The sequence below is a fragment of the Cervus canadensis genome, chromosome 3 (assembly GCF_019320065.1).
Source record: "Cervus canadensis isolate Bull #8, Minnesota chromosome 3, ASM1932006v1, whole genome shotgun sequence".
NCBI lineage: Eukaryota > Metazoa > Chordata > Mammalia > Artiodactyla > Cervidae > Cervus > Cervus canadensis.
In genome coordinates this window covers 56,570,379-56,591,828 of record NC_057388.1, presented here as the reverse complement: position 1 = coordinate 56,591,828, position 21,450 = coordinate 56,570,379, and the positions used below count along the sequence as shown (strand labels likewise).

Sequence of the window (21,450 nt, the reverse complement as noted above, 5' to 3'; positions counted from 1 at the left end):
TACTAGTACTATGTATAGAATGAGTTAAACTCCTGGGTCAAGCACAAAAACTTCAATGTGCTTTATGCAATGAATGAGCCATTAAAAGGTCTTGGGTAAATCAAGTTTATGCATGTTGAATTATATCTTAAATATATTACAGAAATAGGATAGCTTAAATATACTACAGAAATCAGATAGCTGAGGGAAATCCATGAGCCATCATTTTGTGCATGCTTGCCTAAAAACACATGCATCTATGTTCCTTTTAGAAAAATAAAATCTGCAACCATATATGAGGAGCGGTTGCTACTGTAATTTCTTTCTGTTTGAAGAACGGAGAATACCAGTGTTTTATTCTTATCTTTACTACTCACGATTCAAGCCAAAAGTCATCCCACAGAAAGAGACCAATGTGATGGCCTGCAGGATGCAAATGTATATAAAACAGACTGACCACCAGAAGCTTATAATCTACTTCAAAAGACATAGGCACATTTAAAAAATGTAAATAACGTCAGGCTCAAGTTATGTTAACTGTAAACAAAATCTACAGGCAAAGAAAATGGTATAAGGAATTAAAAGGACGGGACTTCCCTGGCAGTCCAGCAACCAAGACTCTGTGCTTCCACTGTAGGGGGTGAGAGTTCAATCCCTAGCCAAGGAACTAAGATCCCTCATGCTACGTGGTACAGCCAAAAAAAAAGGGGGGGGGGCGGCTAGGGATCAGAAGGATGGAGAAACAACTGCGTTACAACGGATCGAAAAAGACTTGAGCAGAAAGGAGGTTCTGTGTGATGCTAGCAAAGCCGAGATTTAGAGTGGAGGGAGGAAGAGAGGGTAGAAGAAACCCAAGCAGCTGGCTGTTAGAAACTATAAGGCATGGGGGGAAAGAAAAGTGCAAATATGGGCAGGGACACACTTGTCAAGGGGCGGTTTGTCCAAAGCAAGAGAGTACTTGAGAACTTCTCACAGCACGTGCAAATACTTGATCCTGGGATAATGTAAGAGAAAATCACGGCAGGACATGAAGGCAAGCCAAGGAATCTGACAAGTCTCAGGGTCACCAGGAAGCTCAAGGACCATCCGTGACTTTTTCTTTTAATTGTGGTATACTTTCTTCAAACAAAATCTTTCCCCAGAGCATCCAAAAGTGAGAAAAGGTCAACAGCAGCTGCTGTGACAGAAGTGAGCGTGGAGAGCCTGGATGCCTATGGCACACACCCCTCACCCTGGAACCATCTGAGGAGGATCTGCAGAACTAAGGTTGAAAACCATGCATCTCTTCCCATCATCCCTTCTGGGCAAATACATAGCAGAGAATATCTGAGGCCCAGATTGGAGTGGTGGCTTTCTGGCTTCAGTGTACTCCTTGTAAAGAAAGGCATGGGGGGCAGAACAGAGGCAGGAGGAAGACAGTGCAGCAGACAGAGGAGCTGCTTCCCAGAATATTAGCAGGTGGCCAAGAGGTGGGAGAAAATATTTTGGAGAAGTATTAGGGAGCCAGTGAATATTCCATAGCATGAACTTGTTGTGTGGCCAGTTAGCATGTTCCTTTATTACTAGGTGATGAGTCCCTCCCACTTGCCCTTTAACTTTTTCTCTTTCCTAAACAAAGTCACGCAGAAAAAGAAGGAGAAAGGTGGGAAACCATTCACGATGGACGGGCAGGCAAAGAAGAAAACCTGAGCATCTCATTCTCTTATTGGATGAGAACTTGCTTATATGAGCAGTTCTTAAATGAGCAGGTTTAATAAAGCCTTTGCACGCATGCTAAGTCACTTCAGTCGTGTCTGATTCTTTGTGACCTTACGGACCATAGCCCGCCAGGTTCCTCCATCCATGAGATTTTCCCAGCAAGAATACTGGAGTGGGTTGCCATGCTCTCCTCCAGTGGATCTCCCCAACCCAGGAATCAAACGTACGTCTCCTGTGGCTCCTGCGTTGCAGGTGAATTCTTTTACCACTGAGCCACCAGGGAAGCCCAACAATGCCTTTACTGGGTAATTACTCTGAACCGGGCAGCGTCCAATTCTTTTCATATATTTTCTTTAATCTTCAGAATGATCATAAAAGTGGTGAGTTTTTATATTGACTTGACAAGATGAAGATAATGAGGCTCAAAGAGGCTAACTGGGTTCTCACAGAAAGGGGGCCCCTGGGCCGACCCCACAGGTTTAAATGTCCCAGAGCCCGTATTGCGTTTGTTAGGACACACTGCATTACGCCTCTTGTCAAAGAGCTGGGGGTTCTACAGACTCGAGCAAAAAATATCTGTTCAGAAAACAGGTTAACGGAAAGAGTGGACAGGGAGGCTTTTTGGCTCTGTGTATCCAGACAACGATCACCTAAAACCGCAAGTGGTTCCTGAGGTTGAAAGCTAGTAACAGACAGTGAAGACAGGAGCAGAGGCCGCCACCATGAACAAAGAAGCTAGATGACAGCTCTTTTGAGAGCCTCATATTGTAGAGCAGACTTCACTTGTAAAAAGTTCCTCGGGGCTTTTTCTGTGGAGTAGAAACACAGAACTGTCTCCTCAAAATTTAGAATGAAGATAAACCAATCCACTCCAAGTAGACATCCCCTGCAACCGGGATGGGCCCGGACTGAGCAGACTTGATCCCCACTCAGGAATCTCCTTCTCCCAGCTAGTCATTAATTATTCATTTATATAGAAAGGTTGGTCAACAGGCACTAGAAAAAAAGGTATTCAGACATGGAGTAATTCAGGCTCAAGGTGGTTTCCTCTCGAGTCCCTGCAGGATGCAATGAGGGTGACTCTGCTCTAGATTCATGTAGTGCTCATCACAAACCAGATCAAGGGTCCACCCTGGGTCGGCAGAATCACAATCCCTGCAGTGGGCCTGGGATGCTTGTTTCTCACAAGCTGCCCTGACACACTCAGGGTTGAGGACCACCAGTTTAAGTTGATAGATAAGGACAACACAGTGTGACAAGTGGAGGGATATTGGAGGTTTGGGGGAGAAGACGGAGCAGCCATGCTTGACCCAGCTTGCAGAAATACCTTGTCGTGAAATGGTAGCTAAGGGCAAAGAAGCAAAAGTAAAATGTGATGGGAGAAAAGCAGGTGATGAGACCTTTGTTGAACAAGGTAGAAGATTAGGAGAAAACTCTGCTCAAGCCTTCCTTGCTTGTGCAAATACATTTCCGATCCTTGTGCCAACTTCCAACTCAATCAAGAAACAAAACCTGATAGCAAGGCTGCCAGTCACTCCAACTTCAGCCACTGCAGGGCAAAAAGGGACTGGGTTTCTTAACACTTTTTGGAGGTCTCCACATGGCATTAGCAGGAGTTTCTACAATTTAGCCAATAGTTTAAAAGTTCAGTCTTCAAAGTACAGTAGGCCTGGGTTTGTGTCCTGATCTCATTGACTAGGAAATCGTCTAACTTCTACAAACCTCAATATTAGCACGTGTAAATTTAGAACCATCATCAAGAACGAGACAAAGCAACTTTATGTACCTCTTGACATGATGCCCTGAATAGGACCCTCGTCTCTCCTTTCTGTCTGCCAAAAATGCAAAACCTGCATCTAATTGGAAAGAAACATTGGAGAAACCTAAACTGAAGGACATCCCACAAAATACCTGTCCTATACTCTATAGAACTTTCTAGGTCAAGAAAGATAAAGAATCTCTAAGGAACCATTCAAGAGCCATGAAGACCAGAGGGACATGACAATAAATGTATTGTCATGATCCATCCTTTCAGGATGCTGAAAGGATGTCAGACTGAGGAAAATACCTATCAAGGATCTTATTAGAGTAACTGATGAAATATGAATATGGGCTTTGGGCTCTGAGTGAGACGATAATGTTGAACTAATGTTCAGTTTTCTGGTTTCTATAAAGAGAGCATGGTTATGTAAGAGAATGAATTTGTTCTTAAGGAGGACACGTTGACTATTTAGGGGTAAAGAGAGATGCTGCCTCTAAGTCAACTCAAATGGTTCAAAAGGGGATATGTACACAAGGGAGAAAAAATAATGAAGCAAAATATTAATAATTAGTAAGTCTGGATAAAAGGTAGACAAGAGCTCTTTGTACTACTCTTGTCATTTCTGTGTGTGAAATTGTATTGAAATAAAATACTCCTCAAAACTATCAGGCCATGAAAAACAAGGGGAAGACTTGGAAATTGTCAAAGACTAGAGAAGACAGAGGAAACAAGATGAATATATTACAGTGTAGTTGGTATTCTTGTATTGGATCCTGTAACAGAAGAACATTAGTGGAAACACTGATGAAATCCTAATAAATTTTGTAGTTTAGTTACTAGTAATCTGCATAGTTTAGGCAACTGTACCACAGTTATATTAAGATGTTAACATTAGGATAAACTTAGTGAAGGGTATACAAAAACTCTATACAATCTTTGTATTTTGTCTGTCAATCTAAAATTGTTCCCAAATAAAAAGAATATTTTAGAAAGATTATTGACACACATACAGGTAAGGTCATCCCCAAAGGCAGGGACAGGATACTGATTCCACAGGCCCCTAGGAGTATATGTCAGGAACTGCTATCTTAAAGAAGAGGTTTCCAAACACCCTCGGCCATGGCAGAATCAAAAGGAAATACTTTATCTGAACCACTGACTTAGAATCTCTGGAGATGGGGCCCCAGAGAACATTTGAACAAGTGCCCCAAGTGGTTCTGATATGGCCTCGGGCTTGGGCACAGGTATCCAGTTCAGTATTTCTCAGACTTAACTATATAAGAAATCCCCTGGGGATCTTGTTAAAATTCACTTCTGGGTCAGGAAGTCTGGGTAGGGTCTGAGAGTCTGTATATCTACTGAGCTCTTAAGTGATGCTCAAGCAACTGATCTTAAGCCCCACCTGCAGACAAGGCAAAGCAACAAGACAGAATGGGCCTGGGTCCATGACACTGGAGTGTCATGCCAGCCCAGGACTGCTCTGTGGACTTAAAGAAAGAAAGAAAGAAAGAGAGAGAGAGAGAGAGGGAAAGAAAGAAAGTGAAGTCACTCAGTTGTGTCAGACTCTTTGAGACCCTGTGGACTGTAGCCTACCAGTCTCCTCCGTCCATGGGATTTTCCAAGCAAGAGTACTGGAGTGGATTGCCATTTCCTTCTCCAGGGGATCTTCCCAACTCAGGAATCGAACCCATGTCTCCCACACTGTAGGCAGACGCTTTACCGTCTGAGCCACTAGGGAAGTCCTGTGGACTTGAGAAGCCAACTTCTATCTCTTTGAAACAACTGTTCTCTTGGGTTGTAGACAAACATAATCCTAACTACATTTAGTCTTCACCAAGTAGCCCCGGCCATATCTTGAAGCCATATTCAATGTGTATCCTCTCTCAAACAGCACTTGAAAAAGCATAAACAACTGTTGCCTGACACAAATGTATATAAAATTACTAGGCGGACTTCTCTACTTTCATGGATTGCTTCTAAAGTCAACAAAATCTGCCTCAAAGAACAGTTACAATGACTATGACATGTTGGTCTGATGACACCTTTTTTTACAACAAAATTTACTCTTCCTTACATTCATGCTCAAACTCAACTCATTCTCATTTGACCTTTATAATTTAATGAATCATTTGGATGCACACAATGTCTTACAAATCCTCCAGTGGTCTTCAACCAGATAATAATATCTGACCAGAAAAAAAGTGTACAGCATAATCATAAAATAGTATTGAGTACATAAGAAATAGAGTTGCCATGGTACTGTAATTTTGAAAATGTAGAAAGCCATCCAGAACCCCATACTACATGCTTTATGAAACCCTTAAGCATATACTAGATGGCAAACTTTTTTGTTTTTAAGTCATTTACTCTATAATGACAAAAGTAACCTCCCTGAGATTGCCTGCAATCAATTACACCATAAGACTCAGTACCCAAGCTAAAGGATGCTTCCATAGGTAAAACCATGCTAAAAATCTTTGTGATATTTTTTCAAGCAGTAAAAATTTACGGGGCATTTTTCATATACCAAACAATACACTAGACCCACAGTGCATTTGACTTGAATAATGAAATTACAACTGGCTAAGACCCAAGACCCACCCCTCTATGCTAATTTCATAATCAAAATAGTAATAGGACAAAGTCACATTGTACTTGTTGGCTGCTTCTGCAAAAACCAGAGACGAGTGACTCCAAAAATTAAGCTTTGTGTTGTCTATAATAAAACAATCTACTCATAGTCATGAGTCTCTGCAAGGCAGTGCTGGGACAGGCTCCACTGCATCAACTGCCCAAGTCCAGTTCCCTTGTCGCTCCCGCCTCCTTCACAGCTTCGGACACAAACCCTGTATTGACTCACTCTGAGTAGATGTTATAAAAACCCCATCCATCACCACTATATGTGGTACAGACATCAAACTATACTGTAACTATTATCACACTGATTTTTCAACACAGCCAGAGACAGGAGAAAAAAGAGCTAAGTCTGGGAAAAATTCAGAATAGAAGGGAAACTAAAATAACCGCCAAATGACTTCCAGTCTTACTAACCTGGTCGATCTCCATGAGCTTGGGGTAGGCACCCGGCCATTCTATGGCCACCTTGACGATGTCTGCCGGCGGCGGCATTGCAAATTCCAGGAAGGTCCAAAGCCAGTGGAAGTGGGATCCTAGGGTGTAGACGGCTGCACGTGTCTACACCTAATGAGGAATGACAAAAAGAGAAAGAGAAGTCGCTCAGTGCAAATACAGGGTGAATTTTGCCTTATCACTTCCTGTTTTCACTGGTGGTTTAGGTATAAGAAACGGCTCTGGGTGCAGAAGACTCAGGGCGCCAACTGCACCACTCAGCGGCGACTCCCCAGGAGGGAAGGTAGAGGAGGGGAAGATACCGATGCCCTGGGGCCAGAGCCGCCAGGAGATGAGGTGCTGGCGAGGGACAGGCTCCCAAGTCCCCACCGTGAAGCAAGGTGGAACCCTTACCGCCCAGTTCTGCTCTGAACGGCCGGGGTCTGAATGCGCCTGGCTCACTCTGCCCAGAAGCACATGCAAACTCCTCGTGCTCAACAGCCTCCGGAAGGACAGATTGCCCAGGAAGTCATGGCCAGGAAGCAGCATTTCTTTAAAGTGTTTTCTGGGTGTCACAAATAGAGCTGTGCACTATAGCAACCAGGATATCATGAGGAAGGAGCCACGCCCCAAGGTTCACACACATGTACACACACTCCCTCCCCAAGGCCAGTTCACAAGATGCAAAGAAAATTAACTGTGGTGGTTAATAGAGCATTCAGAACAGACCTTGAATTCTCATTGGAATGAATAGTGTTGTTTACACAAAGGAAGTAAAATTAATCTTCTGCTGCCCCTCTCTACCAGACTCCCTCATTTCTTTAAGAAAGATTTTTTTTTTTAACATAATATTTTTGAACAGGTAAAACATTCATGCAATTCAAAACGAGAGAGAGAGAGTGTGTGTGTATGTGTAAAGACAGTGTGAATCTCCCTTCTCCTGAATGGATATATCTTCCATCCCCATCCATCCAGCTAGCCACTGTTAACAGATTCTTATGTGTCCCTCCAGAATTTCTTCATGTAATTCAAACGTTAAAACATATATTTCCCATTTTCTTTATATAAAAGGCAGCATTCTAGACCCTGTATTATTCAACTCATATGTCTTCTAAAACCTTCTATATTAGTATAAACATTGTGTCTTGGTTCTTTCTACAGCTGGATAGTCATTCTTTGTATAGAAGTGTCTTATCTGAAGAGCGAGTCCCCTGCCATGAGCCATTGGGTAATCTCTCACCTCTGGCTGTTATAAACAAGCCTCTGGTGAATAATCTTATGCATACATCATTGTGCTCACTTGCAAGTATATCTTTACAGTAGATTCACAGAAGTAAAATTGTTGATCCAAAGGGTATAAGCAGTTTTAGATTCTGAAACCATCTCCAAAGATCCCTCCCTAGTGAGAGTTGTACCAATCTACCCTCCCTTTAGCAATGGATGGGTCTGCCTATTTACACAGACTCACCAACAGATTGAACTTTTGCACAGCTCCATCACTGAAAAAATATATTTCAATATACTTCCAATGTCTATTTCTTTTATTGTGAGGGAAGTTGAATGTAAAGATGTGAAGTCCCATGTCTACTTTACTGTGAACTGAAGTAATACTTTGCCCTTTTTCTACTGAGTTCTTGGTATTTTTATTCAGAAATCGATCTCTGTATAAAGCTTCTAATCAAACATATGCAGTTGATTCTTTATCAAACCCGAGTGGGGCTTGTCAGCTACTAACCCCTGTCTCAGTGGCAGTTGGACATGACTAAGATAATGGAGATAACAGAGCTAACAGTGATGGCCTAATATCAGTTAATAACAACAACACAAGCAGTGATATAAATAACCAACTTCACCAGAGCTGACAAGTAAAGGAAATGAACCAAAACAAAACGGCTGCCCCTCTGGCCAAGGATGATGAAGCCAGCCTGGTGTGAAGATAATCAGTGCTAACCAGCAGGAGCACATCTCCAAAGCAGTGGTTCAGTGGCTCATTCGACAAATAATTATTGAGCCCAATTCTGTGCCAGCTGTTTTCTCAGTGCTGGGGACACAGTAGCAAATCTGCACCTTAGGTGGCATCAAGGGACATGGAGAGAAATAACTCAGGGAAGGAGAATCTGAAGTCTGTGAGTATATCTGTGTGGGAGGGGCAGGATGCAGTCTTAAATAGGGATACCAGGGAAAGCTTCAGTGAGAGGCAGAATGTGAGCAAAGGCCTACGAGAAGTGAGGAGGTGAGTCATGCGAACACCTGGGGAAATCATGTCACAGGCCAAGAGAGCGTGTTGACTGAGATAAAAATGCACAATCTAAAAGTTGAGAGTTATGTTTTATTCAGTGGATGTTCTTGGGACTTTGAGCCTGGGAGGCAGCATCTCAAATCACCCTGAGTAAACTGCTCCCAAGAGGAAGCAGCGAGCCAGGACATATAGGAGTTTTTGCTACCACACCAGGAAGTCGAAACAAAAGATTCCTGTTAATAAAAGAATACTAGCTATCTCAAGTTAAGGAATTTAGTGCTTCTCTGTGTATGGTAAGATGCAAGAGTCTGGGTTCACTGAAATCATTCTTTGATGTGCACCTCAGCTGTCTGGGGCCAGTAGAGCTTTCTCATAGAGGAGGGGAGTGGCTGAAGTCTTATGACTGCTAGATGGCAGACATCCTTTGTTTCCTTCCTGAGTTCCCTCAGGACTCACAGTTGGGCCAGTTGTAATGTGGTGGCTAGATCCTTTCTTTACCATTATGGCAGGCAATATTTTATTTCTCAACTAGCAAGTGCAAAGGCCCTGAGGGAGGAGCATGCCTTACATGTTCCTGAAACAGGTGAGGGACCAAAGTCAAGTAAGTAACAGTAAGAGTAATAAGAGAGTGAATTCCAACAGTTTGGGGTCATAATGTGGTAGGTTCACTCACTGTACTCTTGACCCTCCTAGACATTCCTGCACTAACTCTTGGTCACAACTTCTAAAGAAGAAAGTTCATGCCCATGCATATCTATCTATTCTGAGTATAAATGAGTACAACTTTCCAGAGGTATCTTTGGCAAATTGTACTCAAAGCCTTAAAATTTTATATTCCTTTCAGTAATTTTACTTTTCTAGGATGTTTCCTTAAGAAATAACTATTAACTCAACCATAACAATGTCAATTGCTGTTTCGGTTGTAATTCCCAAAACTTGAAAACAATTGAATATTCAACAACAGAGACTGCTACATAATTATGGGTCTCATAAGTGCAAATACAAGCAGGCAGTCTGCACTGGGACAGATTTCTTCATAATCTGTACACTCTTTTAATTCACTTGAGAATTCCAAGGATAGTGTATTTTATCTGTACCACGTCACTTTAATTCAGGATCCAGATTGAATTACATATCCTAGAATAAAAGTTAAGAAAACAAGTTTTAATGTGAAAACAGACTCAGTGCAAATATCAGGTAACACTATTCAAACCAAAGAACACATAATCATGGTGGTGAAGAGAATAGATAATAGACAGTAGAAATAAAAATGCATTTTGAGCAATTTCCTCCCAACTCTACACAAAGTAGTCTAGAGTTACAGTGAAAGAGGTCATCTAGCCTTCCAGGAATCAAAGGCCAAGTGTGCTTTTTTCCCCCTTTAAAAGATATTTATTTCTCAAAGACTGTTCAGACAAAACCTGTTGAGCAGGTGACAATAGAATAACACAGTTCTCCTTGTGCCTCCGTAGAGAACAACATAATAGCAGTGTACAAAGCAGCCATTGAGAGCAAAGAGGCTGGGAGCACCCCTTGGGAACTCACCTAACCAGCCCAATTAGTCCTCATCAGTTTTCCCCACATTAATAAGCAGCCGAGATGGGGTACAGCCAGGTTCCCATGGGTAGAGTCAGGTACACAACTGCAGAATGAATAATCCCATCCACATCATTATCCTCAGAAGTCCACATTTCATCCTTTTGAATTTATATTTCCATGAAGAAACAGTTAGCTTCTATATATAGTCATGTTGCTACTGACAAAATTCAGAAGAGAAAGTTTCTAGCTCAGGTTTTCTCACCCTTGTGAGATGTTTAGCAGAATCCTTGGCCTCTACCCACTAGAGGTCAATAACCCTCTTTAGCTGTGACAGAAATGTTAGAAATCTCTCCAGACATTGCCAAATGTCCTCTGAGGGTCAAAATCATCCCCCAGATCAGGTGTGAGCTGCCAAGTTCTCAAGACTTCCCTGGTGGCTCAGATGGTAAAGATCTGCCTGCAATTCAGAAGACCTGGGTTCAATCCCTGGGTCAGAAAGATCCCCTGGAGAAGAGAATGTTTACCTAGTATTCCTGATGCAAAGAGCCAACTCATTAGAAAAGACCCTGATTCTGGGAAAGATTGAAAGCAGGAGGAGAAGGGGACGACAGAGGATGAAATGGTTGGACGGCATCACGGACTCAATGGACATGAGTTTGAACAATCCCTGGGAGATGGTGAAGGACAGGGAAGCCTGGTGTGCTGCAGTCCATGGGATCACAAAAAGTCTGATATAACTGAGCATCTGAAGGACAACAAATTCTTGCCTGGGAAATCCCATGGACAGAGGAGCCTGGTGGACTACAGTCCATGCAGTCACAAAAAGTTAGACACGACTGAGTGACTAACACATGCTAAGCTCTCTGGGCAGATACTAATGATCAGGGCAACCCATGGCTGAAGTGACACAAGACAGGCTTACCAAGAAACATGAACATTCAGACCCAATGCATGGTCAGGCATCACTGAGATGCAAAAGTATTTCTAAATTTCAGTCAACAAATGCAGTGCCCTGGCATCTTTGCACCTTCAGATACAGTGCTCACAGCTCTTGAGTCTTCTAAACAACTTCCCCCAACCACAGCTTGGAGCACTGTAAGGCAGGGTACACATCCTGATCACAGTTACATACCAGGGCCCACAGGCACCTCATGCATGGTGTTGGCTGAATGCATCCTTTCTACAACTGACATCTCATCAGAGCTACTGGCAGTAAAACTGAGTCTAGTCAAAATTGCCCAGTAAATTATAAGCTGCATGAATTTATGTAATAAACTTCTTGATATAATAATTCTTATGCATACTAAAATTTAGGAACCACTAAAGGGCAGTGTAGGCGAGATCTTTTTTAACCACTCTGCCTTGTGGTCCTCCCAACTTAGGGAATGAGTAGAGAATTCTACAAGGTTCTGGCTTGGTTGCTGATTAATTTACTTTATTCCAATACTAAGATTCTACAACCTTAATATGCATGTCAAAGGACTTGTTTACAGTTAAGTAAGTTAAACGAATAAAAAAGGAGTCACTTCTTACTTGGAAGTGAGTTACTAAAATCCTCATGTCAGATGTAACTTCATAACCCCTGAGCAAGCTGAAACTGTCTTTATTATCCTGCTGAATGTCTCTTCCTTATCTTTGGGTCACGTCTCTGAAACAACAGAGAGAAATCGCTCTTGATTCCTATCTAGAAACCTGTTTATCACTGCGCATTGTTCTAAGCCCAAAGTGCTACCTGTCTGTGTTTGAAACTCATTCCACTGAAGTCTCCTAAAGATGTGTCACATCTCTACATGTTTTTCCAGGCAGCTTGATTAGATCTTGAAGTTCATAAAGTTCCCAGATATCTGACCCATTTTTTACCCTGAATTTTCCATAAGAGTTTTAGCTTTGGGTCTCGGAATGGCTTTGAACTCTTTTATCTTATTTCTAGCCTTCTTGTTACACCAGCAAACCCTATTAAGAGAATAGAAAATCAAGCCTATAAGGATGTTCTATAGGAGTTGTGTAGTGGGAAGGTTAACATGCTTGCCCTGGTGAACCGTGTGCCCCACAACTGTACTGAAAGAGCCTGACAGATGGACCAGTAGAAGTCAAAAGGCAGATGGATGGGAAAGAAATAGCAAACAGCTGGAGAAACAGTTTGCTTCAACTCCTCTGTCTCTTTCTTTCCTCCATATGCAAGCCGTCCCCTGCTCTACTTGCCATCATTATCTACTTGTGACAGACAATAGGTTTATAATGAGTATGGGAATAGTGGGGAGGGAGAACTAATTCCAGATTTTAAATGTTCAGTGGTCCCAGATAGAAAAAGAGATAGACAACATTTTCCTGTGGTATCCAAGTTATGTAAAAAGGGAAAGGACCTCTGAAAGTGGCTCTGAGAGTAGCCTTTCATTGTAGAGAAGGGGAAAAAAAAAATCCCCTTTCTCAATCCTCTTAGGTTCTTCCGCTGCGGACTGCAAATTAAACTAACAAAACAAAAATTAAAAAAAAGAAAAAGAAAGCTTATTTATTTACTCATACAATGCTTGCACATGCCGAAGAACTCAGAGATGAGTAACTCAAAGAGACAGTTAAAATTTGGAGCTCATAACCATCTTAGCAAGGGGTGATTAAGCGAGGAGAAAAGGCTAGACAAAGGAAAAGGGGCTCAGGACTTCGTGGATGAGGTGGAAATGTATGTTGTAGAAAGGTAACTTGGAAACGTATACTAAGAAAGGGTTGCTTACTAAGGTTTGTTATGCAGTCATGTAGATGAGCCATGATCTCCAGGGACCATGGGAGCAGGGGGAGTAGACTTGTGTTTCCCACACTGTAGGGTCCAGATGGAGTGACACATGGTAGGGGGGCCATTTCAGATTCTCCATCTCCATTAGAAAACTGTTGGCCATTGTGAGAAGAGCAGAGGGTCCAAGGAGGAAGCTTTATGACTTCATAAATGAGGGAAAACCCTGTTTAAGACATAAGCATTCAGAAGAAAGTGAAGAAAAGAGAGAACTGAATCAAATACAAAACCCAATATCCCATTTTATGGCTATGCAATGCACAAAACCTCATATGGTATCTCACTAATAACTTGGCCCATTTACTTGTCAGGTGGGGGAAATGTGCTATTAGATACCCTTGGCTTACAATAGGTTGCAAACTTGCAGAGAAAAATGCTTTCACAGAGGCTTGAATTGTCGTCATGGAGGCTATGGGACAGTTGGCAGAAAGGGGCAGGGATAAGCTGAGACCAAGCACTGGATTGGGCATTTGAAATACATACTTTCTCACTTATTTTCTATCCCAGCCCCAAGTGACAGTTGGCACTATCTGCAATAAATGAATGAAGATACAAAAATCTCAGCAATTTGAACTACTTACTCCAAATATTTACATACTCTCCAGAGGATGATACCTCTCCACTCGGTCATGATACCTATTATGGGCGGTTGCATTTATTTCCTCCTCTAGATTCACACGTTGAAGTTGCAATTCCTAGTACCTAAGATTGTGACTGTAGTTGGAGACTGGGCCATTAAGGAGGTAATTATATTAAAATGAGGTCATTAGGGCAGCCCTAGTTCATCTGATTGGTATCCTCATAAGAAGAAATCTGGACCCACGTACAAAGCGATGACAGTTTGAGGACATAGTGAGAAGAGAGTCATCTTCTTGTTTCTTGGCTTGGTCATTTGAGGACAAGCCAAGAAGAGAGGGCTCACTTAGCCAACCCTGCTAACACCTTGATCTCAGACTTCCAGCCCCCAGAACTGTGAGACAACAAATCTGTGCTGTGTAAGCCACTCAGGCTGCAGTACTTTGTCATGGCAATCCTACCAAGTGTACCACAACAAAAAACAGAAAACACAGGGAAAGGGCTGATAGTTTTTTTTGAAAGTTGCTTAAAATTTTCTGCATTCCTCAACACTTGATAAAAATTTAAACACAAATTACAATCTGAGAGCGTGGAGTCTTAGCCATTTTACCAGTCAGAAAGTCTCAATTCAGGGAGCCCAGGTTCCATCCCTGGTCAGGGAATTAGATCTCACAGGCTGCAACTAAAAGTTCCCATGCCACAACTGAAAAAATACCACATGCCGCAGCTAACCTCTGGCAGAGCCAAATAATCAATTAAATGTTTTAAAAATTATAATCTGAGAAAGTATTTGCAATAACTATGACTCAACCTGAGACAGAAATCCCATGGATAGAGGAGCCTGGCAGGCTACAGTCCATGGGGTTGCAAAGAGTCTGACACAACTCAGCGACTAATACTACTACCATATTGTTACCGTTAAGAAAAATGTAAAAGCAAAAGCCCTTTAAAAATTAAAAAAAAAATTACTTTGTTTTTAATCAATAAAATTTAGTGTAATAAATCTAGCCATTATAATTTCTGTTCTGATGAAACCACTAAAGTAACATTTCTTTAGTGGTTTATTGACCACTGATCTATTGACATTTTGGACCACATTCATCCTGAGAGACTGTGAATGTTCAGTAACATCTCTGACTCCATCCACTAGAGCCAGGAGCACTGCCTCAGCTGTGACCATCAAAATGTCTCCAGACATTTGCCCACTGTCCCCTGGGGGACAAAATCACCCATGGTTGAGAACTAGGTCACTCAGGTTTACTAAGTCTAATCTTGCTTTAAAAAAAAAAAAATTATTTCATAGAGACCAACTTTACAAAGTGGATATTAAGTCATACATATGATATTTTAACTGCAAAAAAAAAGGAGATGAGATATAGAGTTAAAGATCAATTGAAAAAAACCAACAGGAAAGGGTAGTTGACACAAAAACATGAATACCTTGATACCACTTGAGAGTAATTCTGTAACATTTTACTCCAACATATTTCCTTCACACCCATCTCTAGTGAGCACTTGTCACTTGTCAAATAAAAAGATGTATGGCTGATTCATATCAATGTATGACAAAACCCACTGAAATGTTGTGAAGTAATTAGCCTCCAACTAATAAAAAAATTAAAAAAAAAAAAAAAGATGCATAACATGAGAGTTGCCAGTTAAGTTTCATTTGGGACAAAATGAGGATGGCAGCTCTGAGGGACTGCTCCAAAGATGCAGTGGGAGAAGGTCAATATATAAGATTTTGGTGGAGGGGGGTGTTCATGTAATCAAGCACTTACTTTAAAAGAGATTTTCTGCGAGTCACAAGGAGAGGGTGTCACCATGAAGGGATTTAGTGCTTTTCTAGACTTGAAGAGATGCAAAGACTGGGATCGTGAAATCAGTTCCTGAAAACACCCAGGCATCTGAAGACCTGTTCCACCAGATTCCCTAGCGTACAGAATGTGTCACTCCACCTTGAACTCCCTCAGAGGGTGTTGAAGGTCAACAGGGCTCAGTCTCCACAGAGGCAAGTGGCAAATGCCCTCATTGTTGTTGTTCAGTTGGTTGGCAAATGCTCTAGGCAAGCACCAATTTGTAGTTGACAGGCAAGTACCAATTGACACAGTAGTTGACACAGTCCAGTTTTTCTGTCTAGTGGTCTAGCGAGCTTTTCCATCTCTTTTCTTCACATATTAGGTCCTGTCCCATCAGCCATTAAGCAACAGTTGGCATGTGGCCAGGCCTGGCCAGTGACAGCCCCCATCTCCTTGGGAACAGTGGTTGGTTCACGGGACAGACATGGTCCAAGCAAATCGATTTCTGGGGGGTGATTTATGAGGCCTGGAAGGAAAGTGTTCTCTCTTTCTGCAGGGCTTGTTGAGTGAAGCTGTCAGGAGACATATTCCATCCAGGTGGGGAAGGGCTGTCTGTTACAGGAAAGAATGAGGCAAAGAGAAGCAAAGACAATCAGAGAGGAGAGACAGGAGGGAGAATAAGAGGCCAGGAGTTCTGACTATGTAGAATTTCTGTCTTCTACACTTTTCTTCCCGCTTTCTGGTCTATCTTAATATTCTTCCTAGATTTTTGAACTCTTAAATTCACCATTATGCTGAGTGAGTTTGAGTTAGGGTTCTATCATTGTAGCTGAAAAATTCCTTACTAAAAAAATCAACTCTATCATAACTGTTTACTGCCGTGAATTAGAATCATGTCGTTCCTTTAGAGATGACTGGTACATAAAACACACACTGAAATCACACAGTCTAACTTTGCAGCCAAGTGGGAGTGATACTTTGCTCTCCAACTCTGGAGCTGTGATACCTGCACATCCGTATTTCTGATGGAGCCCTCTCTGCCTAGGACCTGCCTTGGCTCTCCTGGACTGCTAACAGAGGTCATTCATGCATATATGTGCAATCTAAAAAAAATGGTACAGATGAACCTATTTGCAGGGCAGGAATAGAGTCACAGATGTAGAGAACAGACGTGTGGACATGGGCAGTGGGGGGAAGGGAGAGCAAGAGAGTACCATTGGCATACATATATTTCCATGTATAAAAGAGAGCTAGTGGGAAGCTGCTACATAACTCACTTCAGTTCGTGATGACTTAGAGGGGTAGAGTAGGGGGTGGGGATAGGAGGGAGACCCAAGAAGGAGGGGATACACGTATATATGTAGCTGATTCACTTCCTTGTACAGCAGAGACTAACATAACTTTGTAAAGCAATTATATTCCAATAAAAAAAAGTCATGCCTGCATTTTAGGAATTAGTCTTAGGCAAGCATTTCCCACACATCACTACTTCTTTGAGATATTAGTTAACATAAAGCAAGAAAAAAAAAAGAAAGAGTCAAAGCTCTTGTAAATCATTGAATGGATAATAGCTAATAGTAATAACTAGTTCATGGACTTTACGTACCAACCTTATGGAATAGGTACCATTTACTAAACCATTTTACAGACAAGGAAACTGAGATGCAGAGACATTAAGTTGCTCAAAGTCCCATATCCCCCTATGGAGCCGAGCCAGAACGCAATCCACATCTGTCCAATTCCATAGCCAATGGTTTTGATTGCTGTCCCATATGTTGAAAAGGGCATATTTACCACAGGTCTTTAATATAATGCACGTGTACTGTGAAATCTTCACATGCAATACACAATATTTCTCAAATGTACCTACCCAGAAAACTATGATTTTTTCATGGAGCATCTGGTGACACTGGTTTCTCATGGGGCACACTTTGAGAAGAGATGCTTTGAGACCATTTGCCTCCTTCACCTCTCAGGAAAAAACGAACTGTTGAAAAGTCTTGGGCAGAAATACAGTGGAAAGTGACAGAGAAAACTCTTTCCTTTAGTCCCATATTGAATTATCATCACCTGCATCTATGGGATTGTCTCCAGGAAAGAAGCCCTGTTCTTTGAGTAACTCTTTCCAATTCACATAGGAATTCAACTAACCACAGCTTCTACTGTGCAGGCCATCAGAAGATAAATAAAAAGAAACAGAAGATTTGTATTTGTGATAGCTGGATTCTGAACATCTCACTTCTCACTTTAAATCTCTGGCAGGTGATTCCGGGCACATAAACCTTTCTGGCGCCCAGCTGCCTCTGAGCACCACACTACCAGGGCACCCTTCCCTATCAACTGTATCCCTGCTCCCCACCCCCTCAGATACAGGCAATAACACAGGTTTTCCCATAAGATCATCAATGATTCTTTTGCAGTGGCTGGTGGTAGCACTATTTAAAGAAGACAAGTCCCAGACTGGCCAGGTCAGGATCACTCTCCAAGTGTATCAAGATCTACTGAGGGGAGAGGGACAGTCCTGAGAAAAGGTTGGCTATCTCTCTCCTATCAAACTGCTGGCCATTTCCTGAGCTTGCCACATTTTTGCATCTCCTGCTTCCGTTTATAGTGTTCCCTCTGCATTCCAGAATGTTTCTCCCCCTGGGTTGGCTTCAAAAATTCCCACCTAGGCTTCAAAGCCAATTTCATGCACCCGTTTCTCTAAGAGATTTCTCTGACTCCATAGGCTCCAAAGCAAGAAGGAACGGCCCTCACATCTGTCTTAGGTGCTTATAATGCACTGGCCAGAGCACCTTTCCACCGTTCCTTCGGCTGTTGGTTAATGAGTTCCCCGAGGGCAGGGATCATCTTACTCATCTCTGGACCTCTGTTCCCGACCAGATGGCACGGCAAACAGCAGCTCAGTAAATATTTTTCAGACAAGTGAATAAATAAACGAATGAATCACTCTTTCCTTAAAAGCAAGTTCAGTTTTCTGGGGTTTTTTTTTTTTTTTTGATGTGAGGGATTACTCAAGCCAAGGATGCATTTTTAAAAATCCAGAATGCTTTGTATAGAAAACCTTTAGGGGTTTCTTCAAGCGGCAACTGCTCATTTGTCTCATGGGACAGAAACCGAAACGGAGGTGCTCCAAGGTGAGAGCAGAGTTGATTTCGAATTCATTTTCCTCCCAGAGAAATTCTGTCAAAATACAAGATGAGATTAGCGCCACTGATGCTCATCCCTTCAACTCTGAGCGCTCTCTCACACTTTAGGGAATCAGCCTCTCAAATGGAAAGTTCATTATTTTCAAACTAATGTGCACACTTCCTCCCTTGTTCTGGTTTTTGGATATTTGCTTTTCAAATTCCTTTTCAGCTGTTGCAATGCCAGTGTCTGCTCCCCACAACTCCCCAGCATCTCCCCCAGCCCCCCTCCTCCTCAGGCGATTCCTATCACTCTGTGAGGTGTGCTGGCATCCCCAGTGGGGCAGACAAAGCTCAGGCCCAGTTTCCTATCTCAGAGCCCAGACTTGAGGCCACAGGAAACGCTGGAGCGTTTCCACCATCCTGTGAGCCAAACACTCAAAGTTTCCAACCTGCTGATCAAAAAACAATACGCAAAACTTCTCTCTTCCTCCCTTTCCAGCAACAGCAGAGCCCTAAAGGCCACCCTAGGAAATTCAATTGTCTCAGATGAGCAGGGAGGGCCTTCTGCAGAAGGTGGGTGTCGGGCTGCACTTCCACAGGCTTCCACCTGACAACTCAGCACAGAATTAATCATCCTAAAAGGCAGTGCCTGATGCAATGCCGAGCACGCCCCAAACAGGATGGCAATAGCCTCTGCCTTTTTCTCCCTCCTCTGGCCCTTTAGGTTTCATTCTTCAGATGAGCACAGACATGTGAGTGAGTGTGCTCAGACGTCCACCTGGGTTAATCCTGGTTCTGCGCACCCACAGCTCCCTGACTCTGGACAAGCTACATACCACGGCTGACCTTCAGTCTTCTCATCTGTGAACCAGGAGCAACAGTAGACCCTTTCTCGTAGGTCTGTTGTGAAGACAAAGCACATAAAGCAGCTAGAACAGGGCCTGCTACAGCATTCTGATGATTACTAACTCACCAGCATGTGGTACCTGGATGAATAAACCAGGGGATTCTGTCCGTCATCTTCTCGAGCGAAGTACACGGCATTCCAGTGTGTGTGCTCAGTTGCTCAGTTGTGTCTGACTTGTTGCGACCCCAAGGACTGTAGCCCACCAGGCTCTTCTGTCCATGGAATTCTCCAGGCAAGAATATTAGAGTGGGTTGCCATATCCTACTCCAGGGGATCTGGCCAACTCAGAGATCGAATGCATGTCTATTGTGTCTCCTGCATCTCCTCCAGTGAAATACATGGAGGTCCCACCACATGGGAATTCCTTCTTCCCTCGAGAATCATAATGGAAGTACACAAACTGTTAGGAGGGTAGAGAATGATAACTCGGCCTGAAAGTCTGGGGATGGGGGGGTTGGTTATAGATGGAGACTTTTCCCTAGGTTTTAAAGGATAAGCAAAAGTTTCCAGGTGAGTGACTGGGTTGAGAGGAACTGGAGATGAAGATTAGGGTTAAGATTCAAGAAGGATCGACCTGCACTGCAAAGGCTAGGAGTTGCAGAGAACTGCCTGAGCTGACAGCCTGCTGAAACAGGCCCAGGTCTCCCAGGAAAATTCTCTCAAGAGGTGACCGGAACTCAACTTCCTCTCGATACTTTCTCCCCAGGGAGAAGAGGATGTGGTCTTCAGTTATGAGGCAATGAATAGTCCCTAAAGAAGGACCAAAGCGGTGGTCTCTGCTCAGCAGTGGGCCTGCCCCAATTACTTCACAGCTTCTCCAGCTGTCTGTCCTTCTATCTTGGCAGAAGCATACAGCGGCCAATGATTACACAGCTCCTCTCCTAGCTTTAAACAGAAGCACCTCACAATGTTTCCCAGGAAAGATTCCACTAGAAAACATGAATCTCCCCTATCTTCAGGGTTTTAGATAGTTTATCCTCTGGTTACAAGGTACCAACCCACACTACCAGCAAAATAAACAAAAACATAAGCCTATAGGTTTTTTGGTTTTATCTCTACCACCTTAGGAGGTGCTATCAAAACTCCCTGGATTGCAAGAGGGAAGTCTCTTCCTTCTGGTTTTTATCTGGGTTCCCTCACAAGTTTGCTGCAGTTTGTTTTAAGACAAAATACAATCAGGAGACATGCTATCAGGTAGCCAGGCTTTGAAGAGTGTTTCACACAAACATCAAGATAACAATGGGTCCAGTGAGTGGTCCAGTGTTCCCTGTGGATGGGGGAACAAAAGGATTGCTCTTCCATAGACATATATCCAGAAATTCCTTACTATGTTTATTTAAAAATAAAACCAGGGTACAAACTGGGGGAAAGGTAGCCTGCAGTTCTATTCTGAAAGCCAGTTTTACTGATCACACCCTGAGATTATTAACATCCAAAAGATCACATTTTGGATGGATTTTTTTTTTTTTCATGCTTTTGCCCTTCACTTTTCCCTGGGCAGAACTTCTCTACGATCTATTTGCATGGCCCTGGGAAGCAGTGAGATTAAAAGTTGGTGAGGAAGACAGAGGGATTCCAATTCAGTGCTGACAGTTTGCTAACTGACCTTTTAAAGTTTCTGTTGGTAAATTAACAGGATGCTGATGATTTAGGATTCTTTTTAGTTAGCAGATGCAAACTATATTATATCAAAAGGATAAATAACAAGGTCCTACTGTATTGCTCAGAGAACTATATTCAATACCTTGTGATAAATCATAATGGAAAAGAATATTAAAAGGAATGTATGTTATGTATAATTGAATCACTCTGCTATAAAGCATAAACTAATGCTGTGAATTAACTATATGTCAATTTTTAAAAAATCTTAAGATTCTTTTTATCTCTACATAGTTGTAGAATACTTGGGACTCAATCTGCTACTATCTACTTTGATAAGGACTCAGTCATACAAAAACTAACAAAC

At 42.4% G+C, this 21,450-nt stretch overlaps 1 protein-coding gene across 4 annotated transcripts in view; it reads right to left on the bottom strand.

Moving 5' to 3' along the window:
• ELMO1 (engulfment and cell motility 1) overlaps nucleotides 1-21,450 on the bottom strand; it is a 559,777-nt gene that overhangs the window by 445,020 nt on the left and 93,307 nt on the right. For 2 of the 4 annotated variants that reach the window (XM_043463190.1, XM_043463189.1), the window contains exon 2: nucleotides 6,491-6,640. In XM_043463190.1, the coding sequence (XP_043319125.1) occupies nucleotides 6,491-6,568 (78 nt within the window). In that variant the 5' untranslated portion in view covers nucleotides 6,569-6,640. Of the gene's footprint in view, nucleotides 1-6,486; nucleotides 6,641-6,922; nucleotides 6,997-21,450 lie in introns of those variants that run through there. The other 2 variants (XM_043463192.1, XM_043463193.1) reach the window with 2 other exon arrangements.